Below are 25114 nucleotides of genomic sequence, written 5' to 3' on the forward strand. Positions count from 1 at the left end.
AACGATAGTTTATACTTATTCTATACTCAGAGACCCAATTATCCGTATTATTCTGCCTCTGAGTATTCTCTGGTATGCAGGTTTCCTCATGGTGTTTTTCCTTCACCGTTTAAGACACGTGATATTTAATTTGTTAAAATGCACACAACTGAGAAGGAATCCACACCCTCCGGAATCGGAGGCAGAGGTCATATCCACTGGACGCGTGGGCTATATAGTCAAATGAAAATAATTTTATTTAAACTAATAATCTCGCTTTTACAATGACCTTGTGAGTACTTAACGTTCAAGGTAAGTAATATTTTGCAGACTTGAAGGACGGCTGATACACGGACGGACCGTTCGTCTAGTATTTATATAACCAACTAGTCGAAGGCCCGTTGTTTCGTAGTTCCCGTTCCCGTGGAAATACGGGAATAAAATATAGGTACCCAATGATACTTACAAATAACGTGACTTTCTAGTGGTAAGTTAAAGAATTTACAAAATCGGTTATTATCATCACCATTAAGAATCTTTAACAATCAGCTCACTGTTGAGCACGAGTCTCCTCTCAGACTGACAGGCGTTAGACTAATTTAGTCCATGCACCACGCTGCTGGCTTAATGCGCATTGGCAGACTTCACAGACGGAGATAATTAAGAAAATAAGAAAATTCTCAAGTATGCAGGTTTCCTCACGATGTTTTCCTTCACCGTTTGAGACACGTGATATTTAATTTCTTAAAATGCACACAACTGAAAAGTTGGAAGTGCACGCCCCGGACCGGATTCGAACCTACATCCTCCTAATCGAAGGAAGAGGTCATATTCACTGGGCTATCATGGCTCTTATACTACAATTTTAATTAACTTGTTCTACATAAAATATACAAAACACTATAATATATTAATTAAAACTAAGAATTACACAGTATATTAAATTTAAATTTATAATAAATAAAATAATTATAACAAATACACACCATCTAATTGTTCACAGAACATTGTTCATTGTTCATTGGCTCTTATTATATTAGTATATGGATTAATTGGTATGTTTGTGTGTGACCTTGAAATGTATTGTATTATACATTTATTTAGCAAACCTTCAGTATTATATAACTTTATTGTTATAGGCATTCAAATAAAGTTCTAGGTCATTTATAAAAAGGTCTTGACGTACTTAGTACGTACTTACCTATCTATAATCATCCTCATCATCATTATCAACCCATATTCGGCTCACTGCTGAGCTCGAGTCTCCTCTCAGAATGAGAGGGGTTAGGCCAACAGTTTTTCTTTTTTTTTTTTTTTTTATTCTTTACAAGTTAGCCCTTGACTACAATCTCACCTGATGGTAAGTGATGATGCAGTCTAAGATGGAAGCGGGCTAACTTGTTAGGAGGAGGATGAAAATCCACACCCCTTTCGGTTTCTACACGGCATCGTACCGGAACGCTAAATCGCTTGGCGGTACGTCTTTGCCGGTAGGGTGGTAACTAGCCACGGCCGAAGCCTCCCACCAGCCAGACCTGGACAAATTAAGAAAATCTCAATCTGCCCAGCCGGGGATCGAACCCAGAACCTCCGTCTTGTAAATCCACCGCGCATACCACTGCGCCACGGAGGCCGTCAAACAGTCCACCACGCTGGCCCAATGCGGATTGGCAGACTTCACACACGCAGAGAATTAAGATAATTCTCTGGTATGCAGGTTTCCTCACGATGTTTTCCTTCACCGATTGAGACACGTGATATTTAATTTCTTAAAATGCACACAACTGGAAACTTTGTGGTGTTGTAGGCGTAATCTCTGGATCTACGAAACGTATTTTAAAAATTCTTTTACCAATTAAAAGCTACGTTATTTGTGAGTGTCATATACTATATTTGTTCCCCGTATTCTTACAGGAACAAATACTATGTTGGTGTAACCAAAGTGTCAGCTATCTATACTTATAAATCTGTAGAGAGGTCAATTCTGTACATGAAATATATTTCCAAAATAACTATCAGGGGGTGATTAGTGATCGATACTGATGCCAAAAATGCAATTAGTAAAATTTTTGTCTCTCAGTATGTAGGTTATAGAAACAAAAACTATTCGACGGATTTTAACAAAACTTGGTACAATTATTCTTCATACTCCTGTGCAGGTTATAGTATACTTTTCATCACGCTACGATCAATAGGAGCAGAGCAGTGAAGGGAAATGTTGGGAAAACGGGAGAAGTTACATTTTTACAGTGATTCTACTGTAAGGGCTGGATTAAAGAGGTCTAAGGGATCTCAACATAGTTCGAAGAGCCGATGGACGTTGGGGTCCCAAGGTGCTGGAATGGCGATCCCGCACTATTAAACGCAGTGTTGGCCGACCCCCCACCAGGTGGACTGACGACATCAAGCGAGTCGCAGACATTCGCTGGATGCAGGCGGCTCAGTATCGTGATGTTTGAAAGTCCCTACAAAAGGCCTATGTCCTCCAGTGGACGTGCATCGGCTGATATGATGATGATGATGATGATGAAGGGCGGATAAAGTCGCGAGCGTCCGCTAGTCTTCAATATTTCTATTAAATAATTGCCATAAGTTGAACTTACCATGGCGACAAAGTTGCAGAAAATCAAAATGGCCGCCGCAGTTCTTGATGTTGCATTTGTCTTTACATTCATTTTATCTAACCAACTATTTGGTATGCAAATTACTTCCTATAATTGTTTTTTAAATAATTAATTTGAGCATAATTATCAATCACATCTGACAGTAATTCTTACAAAATCTAAATATTACCTGCCAACTCACATTGGAGGAACGCGGTGGGTTAAACTCTATCCTGTCTACTCTATGGAGTTAGCAGTTAATAGGCTGAAAAGCCATCTGTTTATCACTACATAGAAAGAAAGAAAGAAAGAGAATAAATTTATTCATATCTCAAAGTTACAAACAGTCAGTACCCTATGACAGCATGTCTGTCTGTAACCATTAAAAAAGAAAGCTCAGCATATGCCGTGTACTACATACAAGCATAATACACGGCGCTGATTTTCAGCTGAGACCCGTGTGACGTCACAGATAACATAAAAAATTAAAAATGTGAACAATTTTTTTTTTATAATGTGAACAAATTCAAGTGAATTAAATTCAATTAGAAGCAGCAAATAGGTTTAAAAATAATAATTTAGTATTAATTAACCTACAGGTGTAAAGATATATAATGTGATCTATATATGAATTTATATGGTTAGGCTTAATTTAAATGTGTTTTTTGTTGAATATATGTGATATGCAATTATAATATATACATAGTATAAAAAAAAGTCGCTTTCTCTGTCCCTATATATGCTTAAATCTTTAAAACTACGCAACGGATTTTAATGCGGTTTCTTTTAATAGATAGAGTGATTGAAGAGGAAGGTTTCTATGTATAATAACATCCATGGTTCACGCGGGATTTGTGAAAAGATGAAATCCATGCGGACGAAGTCGCGGGCGGCCTCTACCTAAAATGTAAATAAGTAGAACACAATGGTAAACCCTCTAAATAATAAACGGTGTCCATTGTTCCCTTGGGAAACACGCGCGGTCTTTGCATATTTTATTAAAGGAATGCGGAAAATTGGACAATTATGTTAGCTATTACCTATTCTGTTGGTTCCATTTGCTTCTATAAATAAATAGGTAAGTAGATATTTAAAATCGTTGGTCATTCACACTAGAAACAGTCTGAATGTATTACGACAAAGGAGATGGTTCAAAATTGTATGGAGCCAACGATCAGTCATTGTATCCTGGCGGAAATAAAAGAAAATAGTTTTTTCAACTATTTTTGATGTCGGCTGGAACTGTTCGTTAAGGTTAGGTTAGGTTAGGTTAAAACGAACGAAGTGAATTTTATAATATAGACACGAGACCTTTTATACCAAGTTACGACTTTAAATTATGGGTTGCATAATAGGCGTTATTATAAAAATCTACGAATTTACTTTAATTCTTTCGAATTAAAGTAAATTCGTAGATTTTTATAAAGTAAAGCGGATCTAATCATTATATTATCAGCATCTGGTAAAAACCAGGCCCAGGCGAGAGACAGTTTGGCTAGAGCAAAGCATAAGGTAATAATTGTTAGATCATTTAAATAAAAAAAAATTAACCGACTTCAAAATCACAAAAATAAACTAAAAAGCGAAAAATAACATGTTCTGATCACTTTGAAGGCGGTGCCAAGCCAGTGACGTAATTAAAGCCGTTTCTGAAAGAATCATGGGAAAGAACTGACTTTAAATCCTAAAAGTTTATGATTTAATCGGCTTTAGTTAATGCGAAATTCATGAAATTTAAATGAAACCAATCTGGAAGTATACTCTTTCAAACAAAAGTCAAAAGTCAAAATTCATTTATTTCAATTAGGCTTAGTTTACAAGCACTTTTGAAAGGTCAAGATTATGACATAATTTAATTTAATTTAATAGTGGTAGTAATAGTCGAAAACTTAAAACTAAAGTTACGAGGGTTCCAAACGCGCCTTGGTCCGAGAAAAGCCCACAACAAACTCAGCCAAGGTTTTTTTTGTTTACGACCATTTTACAAACTTATTTAAAACTAAGCACACAGTCGTATATTACAGTTTAACGCCAAGCTTTTTTATCATTAATATAATCATTAACACTATAATAAGCCCAGAGAAGAATTTTTAAAATTGGTTAAGTAATGACGAAGATATGCATGAAAACAAAAGTAAATGAAATTTTTAGTTGCTCATTATGGATATTAAACTCTAAATTACTTATACAATTTTGCATCTAAAATCGAGCCCTAATTTTTTTTTTTTAATTTTATTATCACGAAAAATTGTGTGTGCTACGAAATGCTACGAAAACCGTTACAGATGGACGCCGCGCAATACGTCCGCATCTGCTGGCGTTTCAGCGCTTACTGAATTGAATTCAGAATTACAGAAAAGTTGAAACTGAATATCAATTGCTAACTTGGTCACGCGAAGTTTATTGTACTTACTGACGACTGCTTATTTTTCATTCCCTTGGGAATACGGATATAAAATTATAACATATTTTTAGGAACCAGTTGGGTAATTTAATAAAAATTTATTTACACACATGACAGACATACAAATAATTTATTTACACACATGTACCTACTTTGTAATAAGAATTTAAACAAAATCAAAGATATTGGATAGAAGCAGGCGTTACTTTGCGGAAGTTCATCATGATTATATAATGATTTATTTATTTTGCTATCATCTGCGAAAAGTCGACGAACCCATGCGACAACGTCACCCAGGTCCGACAAAATACTCAACGGTTTCGGGGTGATACGTACGTAGAGAGTATTTTGTTGTGTTTAATTTGATGATAGCAAAATAAATAAATCATTATAAAATCAAAGTGTTATCGCCGTTTAGTGTTGGCAATAGTAGTCTGTGACGGATATGACGTCACTCGATCTCGTGTTGGCTTCAGTGTGCTCGTGGCGTTCGAGCCGTCCACATCTCTTGTTGTGTAATCCTTTATGGGTTACTTAGGATAGGCGGGGAGAGTGACTTGAGTGGAAAAGGGGAGTGTTTGATATCAGTAAAAGGCGCCTTTAACCCTACACACATCGTTCGCAAGTACGTGACTTCACTCATGGTCATTCTCTGCCATTCTAGGGACTTATTTTGATTACAGTTTGATTTGTTAATTTAGTTATCCTGACAAGTGTTCTGAATCATAACCTTTGTCCGATATTAGTTTCCTTATATTTGTAGTCACTTTGAGTCCTATAATAAAAGATATATCACTATATCGAAAAATAAAGATATATACTAGTAACAAATTCTCAAACTCAAAATGGACAGTTTCGACTTGACTTGTTGGCCCTATGAAAATATCTCCCAGAATGAAGTGCGCAATGTCTTATATGGTCTTGCTGGCCTGTACCGCCATTTTTTAATCCCTATGTCATCTTAGAATTCTCCTAACAATATATTACTTGCTGATTATGTATGCAAAACTATGCAGGTTTTCTCAAGATTTCTTTTCATTCTTTACACAAGAAGAAGAAGAAGAAGAAGAAGAAGAAGAAGAAGAAGAAGAAATACTTTATTGCACACAAAAATACAATTATAAATTGAAACATTAAAAACATAAATTAAACTTAGCATGCAAAGGCGGCCTTATTACTATAAGTAATCTCTACCAGGCAACCCCTGACGAGAGAACTTGCGAAGAAAGAGCGGGAAGGTGCAATACATTATATGTAATTATATATATAAATTAGTTAGGTTAGCCCTTGACTACAATCTCACCTGATACTAAGTGATGATGCAATCTAAGATGGAAACGGTCTAAGTTGTTAGGAGGAGAACGAAAATCCACACCCCTTTTGGTTTCTACACATCGTACCGGAACGCTAAATCGCTTGGCGGTACGTCTTTGTCGGTATGATGGTGACTTAGCCACGGCCGAATCCTCCCACCAGCCAGACCTCCAGATTTTTTAATTCACCATTTCTAAAACATGATCGTGATATTTAATTTCTTAAAATGCAAAAAAACTGAAAAATTTAAGGCGCTTGCCTCAGGCCGGATTCGAACCTACACCTTCCGAATGGAAGGCTGAGGAAATATCCACTGGGCTATCACAACTCTTCCTTGGTGTATTAATACTTACTTACATAAAAAACAGGAAAAAGAAAACAAACAGGGATTTAAATAAAAAATATATATTATAATATTCAAATAAGTTGACAAATTCCAATATTTACAGATACCAACCAACCAACCAGCCATTTTGTCGCAATTACAAAATAAATTACATAATAATCGCTTACACATCTACGCGGAGAGTGGTTATGTGTTGACCATAGAGCAAAGTAAACCATCTTTATGACGTTATAGAACGTCGTGCGTCAAGCTGCGCCAAATAAAATTTTAGGTATCAGCGGTAGCGTAACATTCGCGGCGGTAGCCACCCGCAGTCGCCTCACGAGTCTAGTATTCTTTACTAGTTAGCCCTTGATTACAATCTCACCTGGTGGTAAGTGATGATGCAATCTAAGATGGAAGCGGGCTAACTTGTTACAAGGAGGCAGTCCAAAAGATATCTGTGACGTCATAAAGATTGCATCCGACTATACCAAGCTATACATAATATTAGCATGTTCGTATCTCTGTTATATTAATTTTCATTTTTATAAAACGTATATAACATTGTAACATGTGTTACATGTTATAGTGTTATATAACATTCTAACATGTGTCACATGTTATAGTGTTAAATAACATTATATAACACCTGTGTTGAAGCACCATATTATATTTCATATATTTATCGTTGTTCATATTTTTTGTCACTTAAGTTAAAATTAGAAAAAAAATATATATACCTACGTGAAACTGAAATTATTTACTTACAAAATATTACTTGCACTAAAACATTTAATGCTTAGTTATTTAATTTCGGTGCTTATAACAACATTTTTTTGCAATATTATATAGCTAAATCGTTTTCTATGAGTTGTTTTATTAAAAACTTGAAAGCTCGAGACAGGGGCGTACCCAGTACATTTTGAAAATATTGAACCGCTCTTACATTTTGACGTCATGTAAAAACGCAAAAAAAGTGCAAGTACTTATATTTAATTTTAATTGTTTGGGTAGCTCAATTTCTAGGAGGTAGTGAAAACTTATTCAATGATTATATTTTTTTTCATTTTAATGCAAGAATTTTTCTTTCTTTTGTGAGAAATCTTTAACTTTCATTTTGGGCCCTAACTAACTACCCGATAATGATTATTCTTGATTTTTCTTCTCTTTTGTTTGTTATTTATTTTTGTTTTTAAATATTTTATTATGTAATAATAACCAGTGCACAGTAAAACTAACTGTGGTTTATGTTGCACTATGGTTAGGCTTAATTAAAATGTGTGTTTTTGTTGAATAATAAATAAATAACTAATTTTGATACAGGGTAACCTACGCCACAGGTTCGAGATCATCGTTGTTTTGAAGAGATAGGAACAGCTAGCTAACATTTAGGTATATCAAGATATAAACATGCTTGCAGAGATAATATTTTTTCGTTTTGCTTAAAGTTATAATTTCTAACCATAGACACTGACATCTTTTTTTTTTATAAACACTAGTGTGTATAATAATATATTTTTATTAAAATATGGTGCACTCTCTATTTATTCAATATATTTGTGCTCTCATTAAGATATTTCTACCCACCGTGCATTTTTTATTTCCTTTCTATATCCTACAAGCGATGTCGTCCAATTCAATAATATAATTTTTTTTTCGTTAATTTTTATCGTTTTGTATACTAAAGGACACCGACGATTTAGGGCCCAACACGTTACAGAAATAAATACTTTATAATAAATGGAAAATTTCAAAATTTGCTAACATTTTTTGAAATGTATGTGTTTTTGTTTAAATCATCCATTTTACAGTATGCCTGTACTTGCCCGTATCTTCATTATACAATCAAACTGAAATTAAACTAGTCAAAAACTGATATTCTTATTTAAATGACACTAATTTGAACATTTTAAAGATTTATTCATTAAAAGTGGGCCCATCAATGTATGAAAAATGGTCGTCCTCCTTTGTTTGTTTCTACGTCTGTACTTAGAACCACTGTCAAAGTTGTCTTTAGCCAATTTTAAATGGCTTAGAACTTAGAACCATTCTGCTTCAATGTAGCTTATAGTTAAGGTGCATTATTAAATATTTACCAAAAAATATATGCCATGTATATTTTGAAAACTTATAAAAGCGGCGTTTTTGTAAGTCGATACAAACAATTCGTCAAAACAAGTCATTAAAAACATTACTATTTCAGTGCATTTTTAAATATATTTTCAGCATTTATTATTTTGTATAAAAATATCTAATGAGTCAAGAATTATTTTACCTATTATTTATAATATACATAAAAAGAAATCATTCCTGTCAACATGTACTTATACATAACCCTCTATTTCAATTTTTAACATAAATTAATGCAGTAAATATTAATTTTAAGTAAAATTGCCGGCCGAGTGTTGGCATGGCACGGTCGCAACTTTCAACAGACATGAAACAATTTTAAAGAAAATATATCCACATGAATGTCATTTAATATGTATACCACATTAATTTATGAACTAAAACTAATTATTACATTTTTTGTGACCTTAATTAAAAATATTCACTCTACAATAACAACAGATTGTAATCGTTTTTATAATTTTCATAATCTGCGCTTCAACCTACAAGCTAAACATACGCAACTGTGGAATGATATTAAAAAAAAAACATCAAAATGTAACAACAATAAAATTGTATGTCAATCTTTCTCAATTATATTTATTATTCTATTATTTTTTTTAAACTGTCTTCATTGTTCTATAAAACATAATTTGTTAAATAACATCATATAACATGCCATTCTGTTATAAAATGTTAGCATGTTATATAATGTTATCATGTAATATTATGTTATATAACAAGAAATTTAAATATTACATAAATTGAGAGCATGTAGAATTGTTAAACTTAATTATTTCTCATCATTTAAATAAATGTATTGCGTACATACATTTTGCGGTCTGCATTCAAAGGGTACCAATTACATTTTTATAAAAGAAACATTAATTAATTTATTATAATAAAATATATTAAAATTATAAACTACAAGAAATAATTCCCAGACTAAAGATTTAACTATTATTCTTTTACTTAACAGATTTTATATTAAACCAAACACTATCGATAGATGTCGACTGATTCCATGAACCAAATATTTTTAAATCGTCGGTCATTGGCAATACACTCCGCGACACAAAATAAGTCCCGCGGCGTTTATAACACTGAAAGAGATTGTATTAGTGTCACTTAAAAATGTAGACTCCGCGGAACAAAACAAGTCAAGCAGCTTGGTAATTGGTAATTGTCATTTGGTAATGGCGGTGTTATTGTAAATTGTGCAAGGCGCTGTCAATTTTAGTTCAGGTTTTAGCGTGACTTCTTTCGTGGCGCGGAGTCTAGCAGTACAACATTATGTCTGCGCCTTCTAACGATCTAACAATGCTATCTACGTAACATTGCCACATTGTATCAGCGCCATCTCTATAAAAGTGAAACATTGAATGAGCGCCATCTAACGATAAAACAGTGCAACATTGTACCAACGCCATCTATGAAACAGTGCAACATTTAATCAGCGCTGTATATCAAACAGTGCAAGAGATTTGTAGTAGCGCCATCTATGAAACAGTGCAAGAGATTGTACCAGCGCCATCTATGAAACAGTACGACATTGTACCAACGCCATCTATGAAACAATGCAAAATTTAATCAGCGCCATCTATGAAACTGTACGACATTGTGTCAGCACCATCTATGAAACAGTGCAAAATTTAATCAGCGCCATCTATCGAAGTAACAGTGCAACATATTTGTAGTAGCGCCATCTATGAAACAGTACGACATTGTATCAGCACCATCTGTGAAACAGTACGACATTGTATCAGGGCCATCTATCGATGTAACACTGCAAGATATTTGCAGTAGCGCCATCTATGAAACAGTGGAAGAGATTGTACCAACGTCATCTATGAAACAGTGACAGCGCCATCTATCGAAGTAGCATTGCATTACGTTGTGTCTAGTTGAGTGGCGACATGTAGGTGATGTCGTCCCACGGATGGCGGTACAGCGGCTGCTTGAGACGCTTCTGGTCCAGGTAGTGGCCCACCAGGCCGATGGTGCGGCCGAGCACGAACAGCGCGTTGATGGAGCCCATCGCGATGTAGTTGTTGCCTTCCTCTCTGTTAACAGACACGAAGTAAAGGTTTAAAGATGATGTTTATAGAACAACCATAGGGTTGCATATTTTTAACGGTGATTATATGAATGTACTCACAGCGGGAACAGTAATTAGTGGTATAAGCGTTCTCACTGCATGAACAACAAGTGAATGTGTGTACTCACTGCTTGAACAACAAGTGAATGTGTGTTCTCACTGCATAAACAACAAGTGAATGTGTGTACTCACTGCTTGAACAACAAGTGAATGTGTGTACTCACTGCTTGAACAACAAGTGAATGTGTGTACTCACTGCGTGAACAACAAGTGCTCTGAGTGTAGTGACTGTAATCATCATCATCATTAGCAACCCATATTCGGCTCACTGTTAAGCACGAATCACCTCTCAGGATGAGAGGTTAGGCGAATAGTCCACCACACCACGTGAGTGTACTCACTGCGTGAACAATAAGTGTTAAGTGTGTACTCACTGCGTAAACAACAAGTGCTCTGAGTGTACTGAGGGTGCGAACAGTAAGTGCTCCGGGTGTACTGACGTTGCGAACAGTAAGTGTTATAAGTGTACTGACTGTGTGAAGAGTAAGTGTTGTGAGTGTATTGACTATGAGTGTACTGACTGTATGCACAGTATGTGTTATGTGTACTCACTGCGTGAACAGCTGGCAGTGTCGGAACAGGTCCACCATGGCGGCGGCCACGATGCCGTCCACGTTGAGGATCAGGTTGGGCTTCTTGCGCGTGGTGATCGCCTCCACGTCCAGCGCGTAGCGCGTCACCGGCCACGCGGGCCAGCGTGACGTCACGTACGCCTTCAGCTCGCGCACGCGCGAGTCGGGGTTGTTGATCGACTTCACCCTGGGAATTACTTGTGAGTTAGCATTTGTATGATACAACAAGCCAGACAAATATAAAAAAACCTGAATAGTATAGATAGTATAGCGCAAAAAAATATTTTTAGTAATGCTAATGGAAGAATTTCCGGTTCCGAAAACTTTTCGTCCAGTCGGCTTCAATATTCTCGTGACGTTCGAGCCGTCTACATTGCTTGTTGTGTAGTTCTTTACTCACTTGGGATAGGCGGGGAGAGTGACTTGAGTGGAAAAGGCGAGTGTTTGTTAACTGTCAAAGGGCCCTTTAACCCTAAACACAACGTTTACAAGTGCGTGACTCAAGATCATTCTCTGCCATTCTAGGGTTTTATTTTGGTTACAGTTTGATTTGTTAATTAAGTTGTCCTGACACATGTTGTGAATCATAGCCTTTGTTCGACATTGGTTTTCTTATTTTTATAATCCACTTGTGATTCAGCTAGAATATACTATACAGATTATTAATATAACATTAAACTTATGATTTTGTACAACACTTTTGCGAGATCACTGCGTTCGTGCGTGCCTGCGTGTGTGTACACACCTGTGTCCAATGCCCACGATGAGCTCAGACTACTATTAAACTGTGAATATCTTGTACAACATTTTAACGAGGTCCCCTTGGACGCGAGACCGCCATTATTCTGTGCGTGCACACGCAGTGCGTGCTATTATACCTAACTATTGCACCCCATATTGAGGATTAAGTAATAGATAAGCTAATAATTGGTATTAAAAGCTATTGGGCTTAGAGACTCAACCAGTCGTGACTTAGCTGTGGAACTGTAAAGACATGTTGTCTTAATTAAAATAAAGTTAAAGCATAAGTATGTAATCAATCTTTTAGGAATAAAGATATCTTTTTTAAAAAGGGGCTTTCATAGACCCCCATAACAGTGTCTATTCGTGTGTGTACGCACCTGCGTCCAAACCCCATAATAAGCTCAGACTAGTTGCAGTAAAATTTCAAATATCTGGCACATTTTTGTGAGACCGCACCCATTGCGTCTGCGTGCGTGTCCGCGTGCGTGTCTACGTGCGTGTCTGCGTGCGTGTTTGCGTGCGTGTACGCACCTGTGGCCGATGCCCATGATGAGCTCTCCCTTGGCGCGCTTCTCGTTGACGAACTCCTGTGGGTGCTGGCCGCGGTCGTACGCCGCGCAGAAGTCCAACGCGGCGCGGTCCAACGCTCCGCCGAAACGATCGCCCTGAGAACGTCAAATTGATAATAGGCTAGTTGACACTTTTTTAATGTTCTTCAATAGTTCATTATCGTTCTACTAGACTTTTTTAAAATTTTTTGAAACATTATTACATGGCAATTTTAGTTTTTAAATATGTTTTTGACAATACGAGCCAAAACGCCTGTCGGCCATGACAGTCTATATTTCAACTGTTTTATGACGTCACTGTAACGAATCCCTTACAGAGTTTTTGACAAAAATTTTAGTTAACAATCAGTTCAGTACATCAAGTGTGTTAGTGACGTCACAAAATGGACGACAGCGTTTTTGACGTTTGGAAAATTTGAAAAAATACGTGATATTTAAAGTAAGTTTTATATGAAATCCTTAACTTCTATTAATTAATATCGATATACATATTTCGGACCCTTATTTCATGTACTACACGAAATTAATATTGTTTAAATGAAACCAGCCAGACCTGGATCAATTAAGAAAACCTCAATCGGCTCAGCCGGGGATCGAACCCAGTCTTGTCCTGTCCCAGTCCACTGCGCATACCACTGCGCCACGGAGGTCATAAGACATTATTTCGGAAGACAACTCTGATTTTATAAGGATAGCGAAGCTCTTGTATGAAATTCTCTTCAAACAAGCTATGTCCAGCAGTGGACGTCCATCGGCTGATCTGACGATAATGATGATGGAGAGAGCATACGAAGTGACTCACGATGGTGAGCAGGCCGCTGACGACGGAGGAGATGAGGTCCTTGCCGGCGCGCGCGGTGACCATGGTGTTGTGCGCGCCCGACACCGCCGGCCCGTGGTCGGCCGTCACTATGAGCACCAGCTCGAAGAACTTGCACGCCCAGTCCGGCAGCTCGCGCTGGAACCTGACACACAAATACATCAGAATCAGAATCATTTATTTACAAGAAACATTAGGAACTTTTTTTTAATTTTTTTACAAGTTAGCTCTTGACTACAATCTCACCGGATGATGCAATCGAAGATGGAAGCCGGCTAAACTTCTTTAAAAAAAAAAAAAAAAACAAAGCGCCATCTATGAGCCTCAGACGTAACTGCGTCGCAACAGGTTCTTGAAGTGTACAAAAAGTTACAAGGTTTGTTTCAAAGTTCTAAGAACGCCATCTATTGGTAGTTAAGAATAACAAACACTCTCTCACTGTGCCTGTAGATGGCAGCACTCTTTTAAAGCATTAGTTAGTTTTTGTAATATACATTTGAATTTTTAACAGAATCAGAATCATTTATTTACAAGAAACATTAGGTACAATTTTTTTTTTCTTTTTTAAAAATCAGATCTTGAGTACAACCTCACCTGATGATGCAATCGAAGATTGAAGCGGACTAACTTGCTAGAAGGAGGGTGAAAAATCCACATTCCTTTCGTTTTCTACACGGCATCGTACCGGAACGCTAAATCGCTTGGCGGTACGTCTTTGTCGGTAGGGTGGTAACTAGCCACGGCCGAAGCCTTCCACCAGCCAGATCTGGATCAATTAAGAAAACCTCAATCGGCCCAGTCGCGGATCGAACCGATTAACTCCGTCTTGTAAATCCACCGCGCACACCACGGAAGACTAGCGCTGCGCTGGTACATCCATCACTAACGTAGCACATGCTATGTTATGTATGTATGTACCAGCCAGTAATGTATGAGTGGTGACCATTTTGGTAACACACACATAATTTTTTTGGTTTTATCTAATTATTAGTTTAATATCTTTAAATTAATAGTTAACTATATTTTATCAAAAATCAGGAAACACTGACTTCGGGAGAGAGTTCCATACAACTCACCACAAGAGGCTGAAGGCGGCAGGCGGTGGTACTAGCACTGGTACTCACCACAAGAGGCTGACGGTGCCGCCCACGCCCAGCTGCCGCTCCAGCACGGCGCTGATGGGCACGCCGCAGTAGCTCAGCTCCTGGCCGCGCTCGTCGCAGATCGTGCTGATGAAGGGGCTGGCGCTGGCACTAGCACTGGTACTCACCACAAGAGGCTGACGGTGCCGCCCACGCCCAGCTGCCGCTCCAGCACGGCGCTGATGGGCACGCCGCAGTAGCTCAGCTCCTGGCCGCGCTCGTCGCAGATCGTGCTGATGAAGGGGCTGGCGCTGGCACAAGCACTGGTACTCACCACAAGAGGCTGACGGTGCCGCCCACGCCCAGCTGCCGCTCCAGCACGGCGCTGATGGGCACGCCGCAGTAGCTCAGCTCCTGGCCGCGCTCGTCGCAGATCGTGCTGATGAAGGCGGCCGGCTTGCGGATTATACCCAGCTTCTGTTCACGTACAAACAAATAAACTTAATAAAGTAACAAACAGAAGAAAAACGACTATGATTTAGATCACACGACAAAGTTAAACTTTAAAAAAAAAAAGCGCCATCTATGAGCCTCAGGCATAACTACATCGCAACAGGTTCTTGAAGTATTCAAAAGGGTTCGTTTCAAAGTTCTAAGAGCGCCATCTACTGGTAGTTAAGAATAACAACCACTCTTTCACTGTGCCTGTAGATGGCAGCACCTACTTTAAAGCATTAGTTACATTTTTTGGATTTTTAAATGACTTCAAAAAAGGAGGAGGCTCTCAATTCGTCGGAATGTTTTTTTTATGTATGTTCACTCGACGTCTGAACCGATTTGAAAAATTTATATAAATATTTCTTCGCTTGAGGGGGTATGCTTTCCAATAATAATAATTGGCCCCATATGTCAGGATCTGATGATGGGATCCTGGAGAAATCGAGGAGAACTTTCGAATAGTATAGGGGAAACTAGAGCATTCGGTAATGCATGTCAATAAGTATTTTAAACCACTACAAAAATTAAATGCTAGTGCCAAAAATCTCGCTCTGTTGTAAACAGACAAATTAATTATGCTACCATATACAGTATGTTATTTAAAATCAAGTACTCACCCTAGCCCAGTCGTAGTCCATGGGTACCTTCGGTGGGTCGGTCTCCTCCTTAACTATGATTTTGCCTTCGGAGACCAATTTTTTGTACACCTGGTAAACAAAAATAAAATTTAAAAATCTATGCATAAGAGCCGTGATAGCCCAGTGGATATGACCTCTGCTGCCGATTCCGATGTATAATGGCTGATGATCATGATGATGATGAAGCATTAATTAAAAAAAAAAACACGACAGATATGATTGTAATTCAGTCCACTAGGGCTACACGTTACAATATAGCAATGCATAACGAATCGCATACTTCGTTCGACGCAATATTAGCGTACTCTCAAATTTCGTAGCAGTAGTAGGTCTATCATCTATTTGACAACCGCGTGGCGCAGTGGGTAGTGATCTGCATCCACGGCCGTGGGTTCGATTCCTACAACTGGAAAATATTTGTGTGATGAGCATGGGTGTTTTCCAGTGTATTTGTAATTGTATATTAATATTATAATATCAACTATCTTAGCGACCATAACACAAGCTACTCTGTATGCTTACTTTGGGGCTAGATAGTGTTGTGTATTGTGTAAGTATATTTAATTTTTTTTTTATATATCAGCCGTAGTTTGCGTGACCGAACAGTCTTTGTGCACGTGTCTGTGACATTGGGAACGTCAAGTGAAGCCATGCCGAAGTTATACTAGCGAACGCGTCTGTTGCACTGGTGACGTCACGTGACGTCGTGTCCGAGCCCGTCTGTAACATTTGTGAAGTCATGTCCCAACTGTCCTTGCGAACGCGACTGTAACACTGCTGACGTCACGTGACGTCGAGTCTGTAACACTGGTGACGTCACGCGACGTCGAGTCCGCAACACTGCTGACGTCACGCGACGTCGTGTCCGCAACACTGGTGACGTCACGTGACATCGGGTACTGTCCTTGCGAACGCGACTATAACACTGGTGACGTCACGTGACGTCGAGTCTGCAACACTGCTGACATCACGTGACGTGGAGTCTGTAACAGTGGTGACGTCACGTGACGTCGAGTCTGCAACACTGCTGACGTCACGTGACGACGAGTCCGCAGCGCCGGCGACGTCACCTTGTTGACCGCGCCGCCCAGCGTGTCGAAGGAGTCGGGCACCGCCGCGCCGTGCGCCGCCAGCGCCGCGTTCTTGGCGGCCGCCTTCTCCAGCGCGGAGCCCGCCAGCGAGCCCGCATGGCCGAACTGCACCTCCGACGTGAACATGTCTGACAAAATAACATGGTTTTATCAGTAAACTAGCTGTCGCCGCGTGGTTCTCGTCCCCGTAGGAGTCGTCATCATTATTATCAACCCTTATTCAGCTCACTGCTGAGCTCGAGTCAATTAGAGGGGTTAGGCCAATAGTCCACCACGCTGGCCCAATGCGGATTGGCAGACTTCACGCACGCAGAGAATTGAGAAAAATAACAAAGCGCCATCTATGATCATCAAGCATAACTGCATTGCAACAAGTTCTTTTACGGGATTGTTTCAAAGTTTTCAGAACACCATCTACCTGGTAGTTTAAAACAACAAACACTATTCCACTATGCATGTAGATGGCAGCACGCATCACCCGATAACAAACGTACTTGCTCACCAAAAGTTTTACTTCAATAACACAGAATAATGAATGGTACAGAATGAGTCTTTAAAAGCAGAATGGTGAGGTCGATGAAACCCATAAAAAAAAACAGATGTCACGCGTCTCTTTGACAACCGCATATACGTAAATTGATATGATAATAGACTAATAATAATCAATGCTTACACCTATAAAAATAATAAAAATAAAATTACAAATTACAAATACATAATAATACAAATGATTGTCAATATGCAATATACAAATGTCAATATAAAATCTAATTATTATTAACGTCAATTTAGTAATACTCGTATTTTATTTTATTTTGTTTATTTATTTATATATGATGTCAATTAAATAATTTACGATTATAGGTAAAAAATGTATGGTCGCACCGAGAATCTCAAAGAAAACCCAAATTTGACTTATGATTAGATTTAATATTAGAAACTACAGCTAAGTTACAAGTAAGTGCCTGTTTACTCCAAAGTTGGGAGTAAAAGTGTTAAAATAATTATAACATATTGTGAAAGAGTAGGTGACGCTCATACAAAGGAATGCGGCCGAACAATGGGTGCAATCTTGCACTTTTGGCAAGGGCTGCCTCACGTACTCGCTGCAGGGTTGCCTCGCGTAACAGGTATGTCAATGTTTTTTATTTTGTTATTGGAGCACCCAGTTTTGGGTATAAGCTATAAAAATACTCCACCTTATTTTTTTAGTTTTTGCTACCAGTTTTTAAACTATTTAAAAACATAAGACGCCATTTTAGTTGAATAATATTGAAAATTACCTATAATGATTGAGATGCTTCGTATCGTACTGAGTCGAAAATGTATTCGTTTTTTGATTTTGTATTTGGAATGGCTGCATCCCTGCCGTGTTCTTTGTTTTTTTTTTATTATTATTATTTTTTTTATTATTATTATGCCGTAACCGCCGCCGGGGGATTTGGGTGAGCGCAGAAGCATCGATAAGACCCGAAGGCTGAAATAAAGATAGAGAACGGAACGACTCTCTAAGGGCGTCTCCTATGAGACTCGGACCTCGGCTAAGAGGGTCATCCGGATGTAACCGTGACCGGAGTGATTCAGTCCGGACCAAAGATAACAGTGTATTATTGGAAATAGATAGGCTACTCTAGCTTTTTTCGGAACGCTTGTGATAGCGCCATCTAGTAACTAGCTACGGTATTTTTAGTATAGTCTATACTAATATTATAAAGCTGAAGAGTTTGTTTGTTTGATTGAACGCGCTAATCTCAGAAACTACTGGTCCGATTTGAAAAATTCTTTCAGTGTTAAATAGCCCATTTATCGAGGAAGGCTATAGGCTATATTTTATTCCCGTATTCCTACGGGAACGGGAACCATGCGGATGAAACCGTCAGTCAGCTAGTATGTTATACAAATAATAATGCATATTTATTGAATATTGAAGAAAACAAAAAAGGTTTCCATTGTTACAGAGAAAAAAAACAAAAAAGTTTTCCATTGTTACCCCCGGGCTTGAACTCAGGATCGATAATACCTTTGTTATACACCACTAGACCAAATGACTATGTGGAACATCGTTGAAATTTATGTACACTTACTGTCTTTCTTTAATAATCCCTTTGCTTCAGAAATACAAACACATTCTTCCTATTACGCGTCAAAATTAAAAGGATAAATAATTCTTTTTTTTTCGGTTTTTTTCCGTACTTAAACCTCTAAAAACATTATAATACATACACACCACAAGTAATTGAATTTACTATCCTGAAATCTTAAATCTAGGATGTAGATGGCGCTGCTTCATACAAATTTCACGTTCTTCTAAGTTTCCAAGGCATGGTCCGGACGCCCCCAAGATCGTGAGACACCCACGTCCGGGTGACGTCAGATACGTGCTCTATCTGCCCATTATTCCTTACTCACCGGAGCAAGTGCCGATGCACCACGCCACCAGCGGCTTGGTGAGCTTCTTGTCCCTCATCATCTTGCACACGTGGTACTCCTCCACTCCCCCCACTTCACCCAGCAGCACCACCATCTTGACGTTCGGATCTGCCTCGTATCTGTGACATGAGACAATCAATACATCGTCATCTAATAATACCGTTGGCATATTTTGTGATAAGATGTATAAGTTTAAGTCCAAAATCTTTTTAATATTATAAACGCGAAAGTTTGTATGGATGTTTGGACTACTGAAGCGATTTGGCTGAAATTTGGAATAGAAATAGATTTTACTCTGGATTGACACATACTACTTTTTATTACGAAAAAATACATGGTTTCCCGAGATTTGCGAAAACTGATGAGTGTGATGATATGAATGTTTGTTACTCTTTCACGCCTCGACTACTGAACCGAATTAGCTGAAAGGAAATGGTCCAAAATTTTATGGAGCCCAGGTCCAGTCATTGTACCCTAGCGGAAATAAAAGAAAATATTATTTTTAACTATTTTTGATGATACAAATCTACGAATTTACTTTAATTCTTTCGAAACAATATTCATTATCTCCTAAGAAATGCAACATCAATAAGAGATAATGGCGGATAGATGACGTTTCAATTCAATTTTTGATTTTATGGCTTGCTGCTGTACCAACTGGGTACAATTTACTTCGCCAATGTCGCGTGGTAAGGAAGACACACTTTTAGAGGTTGATCGGTGTAAGCTGGGAATCAAGAATTGATTATTAATCAGCTTAATTTTGACACTATAAATAGCGGATTTTTTTTTTTTGTTAGTGTGGATGTTAGTCACATTTCTGAAATGTGACTAACATCAAAGCAGTATTCGATTTGACGTTTGCTGTCAACTGTCATGTCATAGTTGCTCTATGGGCGCCATCTTGATACAACTCAAAAAATTGGGTTTTTATTTTATTTCTTTCTTTTTATTTAGTTAGATTTATTCAGTTTAAAAAATTTTAATAAATTCCGTATATTTTTAAAATTTTAATGATACGGGGTACAAGAGTGGACTTGAAATGGACCATCTCCTTTGGTATTAAGATATATTATAGCATGGATTAACACATAGACTACTTTTTATCCCGGAAAAATCCATGGTTCCCGAGGGATTTGTGAAAAACTAATTTGCACGCGGACGAAGTCGCGGGCGTCCGCTAGTCAATTAATATGAATAACACTCACGATAGTACGTCATCAACCCATATTCGGCTCACTGCTGAGCTCGAGTCTCCTCTCAGAATGAGAGGGGTTAGGCCAATAGTCCACCACGCTGGCCCAATGCGGATTGGCAGACTTCACACACGCAGAGAATTAAGAAATTTTCTGGTATGCAGGTTTCCTCACGATGTTTTCCTTCACCGATTGAGACACGTGATATTTAATTTCTTAAAATGCACACAACTGAAAAGTTGGAGGTGCATGCCCCGGACCGGATTCGAACCCACACCCTCCGGAATCGGAGGCAGAGGTCATATCCACTGGGCTATCACCACGATAGTATAAATTGTAAAATACCTCAGCAGGTGGTCGACGAAGGTGGTCCCCGGGTAGCGGTCCCCTCCGATGGCGACCCCCTCGCAGACGCCGTCCGCTTCCTTGGACAGCACGTTGTTCAGCTCGTTGCTCATGCCGCCCGAGCGGGACACGTACGCCACGCTGGACAAGAAAGAAAGAAAGATCTTTATTTTTAAGTACTGCCACATATTACATTCTTTAATTCTAAATTATTCCATAGCTTAATGGAGAATTTGACGGCCTCCGTGACGCAGTGGTATGCGCGGTGGATTTACAAAACGGAGGTCCTGGGTTCGATCCCCGGCTGGGCAGATTGAGATTTTCTTAATTAGTCCAAGTCTGGCTGGTGGGAGGCTTCGGCCGTGGCTAGTTACCTACCGGCAAAGACGTACCGCCAAGCGATTTAGCGTTCCAGTACGATGCCGTGTAGAAACCAAAAGGGGTGTGGTTTTTCATTCTCCTCCTAACAAGTTAGCCCGCTTCCATCTTAGACTGCATCATCACTTACCATCAGGTGAGATTGTAGTCAAGGGCTAACTTGTAAAGAATAAAAAAAAAAAAGAGAATGTTACTAGGTATGCAAAATCACTTAAAACATTAAAGCTTTCATATATATAGATTATAGATACACTAATAAATATGGCCAAAACGGAGAAAATAATGTTCGGTCGTCGGCTAGTCTTCCTTTTTTTTTTTGAAAACCGCTTTACGTACAAAGATGAAATTTGGCAGGGAGGTACTTTCAATTCGAACCATTACTTAGTTAGTAGGTAAGGCAGAAGTCCGAAATTGCTTAAAACGGGCGAGCAAGTGTTGTATGATGACGTCACGGCGTTAAACGCGAGCTGATCAGCGCGCGCTCACTTTAAAATTCCATATCTCGGGAATTAATTAACGTATCGAAATAATTCTTTCACGAGTATTTTTTGTTTTAACGGAGAATACAGAAAGCTAACACTTAAAAATAGTTAACATTACTTATTACATAAATTGATATCATATTAGACTAAAATCAATAATGCGGATGATGACTAGGTTTGAATATATTGATTTTTATGATACATTCGGGTGAATAAGGTCAATGTTAACTAATTTATACATAAAAAGCAAAGATTGACTGGATATTTGCAAAATAAATGAGATTATAAAATTTTAAAAATCTATGAAAATTCATACAGTTTTAGCTTCCTTACATTAAATGTGACATTTTTTAAACGCGTGAATAAATGAAAAACCCACGACTGATGCACCTCACTTCCGCGCACTACAGTGTTTCCCCCCGTCGCCCGCATATCACGGGACTCACCTGCCGGGCCGGTACAGCTTGCTGTCGACGATGTTGTCGATCATGCCCGCCGTGTTGCCGATCTTAAAGCAGCCCGGTTTGATGCCGCCTACCGTCGCCGGACCGATTATGTTCACCTGCGCATAAAAAAAATATGACGCCTGAAAAGTGAAAGGTGCGCAACCAAGGTGCAGCAGGCCGCGGCAGCGCACGGTGAAAGGTGCGCACACAAAAACGTAACGCTGTCATTCGTTCATCGAATTTTACTGCCCATATGTTTTTCATACCGGAGGCTATTTAAGAGAAATCGCATCATAAGGATTAAACTCCCAAAAGGACGTTATTACTGGGTTGTTACGGTTCACAATCGCTTGGCATTGAGTTGAATGTATAACATGAAGTTATAATAAAATCCATGTCACAGAGGTTCGATTTTGGCTCGGGTCGTACGAGTAATATTTTTTTAATTCTTAACAAGTTTTTTTCCCATTCCCCTTCAAAAAGTCGGAAAAGACTGTATTAGGAGTGGGTACGACAATAGACCAACAGGGCGGGAATCGAACCATCACCTCTCAGTGATGAGTCCGACCACTCTTACCGTTGAGCTATTGAAGAGTTAGCCCTTGACTATAATCTCACCTGGTGGTAAGTGATGATTCAATCTAAGATAGATGCGGGCAAACTTATTAGGAGTAGGAAGAAAATCTATTCATCATTCATCATCATTATCAATCCATATTCGGCTCACTGCTAAGCTCGAGTCTTCTCTCCGAATGAGAAGGGTTAGACCAATAGTCCACCACGCTGGCCCAATGCGGATTGGCAGATTTCACACACGCAGAGAATTAAGAAAATTCTCTGGTATGCAGGTTTCCTCACGATGTTTTCCTTCACCGTTTGAGACACGTGATATTTAATTTCTTATAATGCACATAACTGAAAAGTTGGAGGTGCATGCCCCGGACCGGATTCGAACCCACACCCTCCAGAATCGGAGGTAGAGATCATATCCACTGGGTTATCATCGTTGGGTGTTGTCACAAAACATTTGTTTTGGAGGAGAAATTTTAAATTTTGTGCAATTTATACCGACAGTGCATACCCTAGTTAAAAACTTTGTGCACGCCACTGAAAACACTGAATCCGGAGATATGGTAAAATGTAAAACTCACCCCTCTAGTGTCGGCCAGTTTGATGATCTTCCGCGTCATGTTCTCCGGGATGCCCTCCGCTATGATGACTATTGTGTTGATCTGCGGATGCTGCATCGCCTGCAACACATCACACACATATATACAGGGTGCTCGGGAGTGTTTACTACCCTAGGGTTATTAAGGAAAATAATTAAAAAAAGTCTAAGAAACATGTGTTCTAAAATGAATATTTTCAGAGTAAATAAATATTTCTCATTAGTTTCGGAGCCATTTTTAACAACAAATAAGAGATACGAAGAAATTAAAAAGTTCTCCTAGAGTCCTAGAAAAATACTGCAACCCGATAGAAACCTCTGCATAATGAAATGAAGTTTCTTGATAATAAATATTCCGTTCATTTCAAAAAACCCAAAGGTGCAAAAATACATAAAAAATAAAGTTTAAGAATTACGTAAAAAAGTGGTCTAAAAAGGACGAATTAAGAAAATATTTCAAATAGAAGTCGACCAATGCATAGTTACCATAACATAAAATTGAAAATTTTGAAAAACCCCCGAATTATTAATGACACTCTCGATCAAGTCATCGATTTTTTCTCTCAGTGCGCTTTCATTTGCGACACCACTCGAGTATATTTGCAGACATTCGGTTATTCTTCCCCACTTTCACCCCCACAACTTTTAAACGGCTCAACCGATTTTCATCAAACATGTCTGAGAACACTCGCACATAACTCGCCTTTCATACAAAACAAACTAATTTGAAATCGCTTCATCCTTTCAGGAGCTATGGTGACATAGACAGACAGACCCGTCAAAGAGGAATGCCCACTGGCCCACATAACGCCGGCCAAAGGAAACCCAGGTATACCCCCGTATAAAAGTATATGGAGATGATAATATGATGTATAAATAAGCATCTGGTTAAATTATTGGCTTAATAAAAGTATGTTTCTTTAAGAAAAATACGTTTGAACCAACCAACAAGCTTAACAAACAAACCAATCATAAGTCTTCAAAAATTATCGTAAAACTCAGGCTGTATGATCAACGATCTTAGCTTGTCCCTTATGTGGACAGATTAAAGACGACTTAAAAATGTCGTAAAACGTTGTAGTAAACATTTTTCAGTTGATTATGAAACACGGCTAAAACTCACATAATATACGGTCGGAGTTTTAATCGTGCCACGTTGCAAGAACCAGCTCATGACTAAGGGCCCCGTATGGGTTCGAAACTAGTCGGGCATACTCCGACGTAATATCACGTGAGTTGTAGCCGAGTTTCATAATCAATTAATATGAATAACACTCACGATAGTTTAAATTCTAAAATGATCATGATTTCATTATTAACGTAGAACTATAAAGATTTTTTTAGATGTAAGTAAGTTGCCGGGTGGTTAAGGATAGGTCTAGTTCGGGGATGGGCAATCCCCATTATAAAAGCCCTCTTTTTGCGTTGTAGGTCAAAAAAGTAATGTTTTACCTGCATAGTGCTGTCGTAGGCGGACCGCAGCGAGGCGAAGTTGACGAGCACGGTCGCCTCCTGGTGCTTGCGCATCGCCACGTCCATGTCACTGAACACTGCACAGTACTTCGTTAATATTGACTACTAACAGACTCCGTACCCGTGGGAATACGGGGATAAAATATAGCCTATGTGTTCATCCAGGCTATAATATATCTCAATACCAAATTTCAGCTAATTCGGTTCAGTAGTCGAGGCGTTAAAGAGTAACAAACATTCATATCATCAAAATCATCAGTTTTCGCAAATTTTTGGAAATTATGGAC

The 25114-nt window shown here is 38.6% G+C and overlaps 1 protein-coding gene across 1 annotated transcript; it reads right to left on the reverse strand.

Annotated features, from left to right (window-relative positions):
- Positions 1 to 6689: 6689 nt before the first annotated feature.
- LOC128199609 (ATP-citrate synthase-like) lies at positions 6690 to 24904 on the reverse strand (the record flags this gene model as incomplete). The annotated part of the gene is given in 12 exon segments (XM_052889834.1): positions 6690 to 10800; positions 11448 to 11654; positions 12743 to 12876; positions 13583 to 13745; positions 15017 to 15159; positions 15798 to 15887; positions 16889 to 17037; positions 19319 to 19458; positions 20881 to 21021; positions 22187 to 22302; positions 23338 to 23436; positions 24807 to 24904. Coding segments are annotated over 12 exon segments (1643 nt in total), but the record flags the coding sequence as incomplete, so codon positions are not given.
- Positions 24905 to 25114: the final 210 nt, after the last annotated feature.

The sequence above is a fragment of the Bicyclus anynana genome, chromosome 26 (assembly GCF_947172395.1).
Source record: "Bicyclus anynana chromosome 26, ilBicAnyn1.1, whole genome shotgun sequence".
Lineage (NCBI taxonomy): Eukaryota > Metazoa > Arthropoda > Insecta > Lepidoptera > Nymphalidae > Bicyclus > Bicyclus anynana.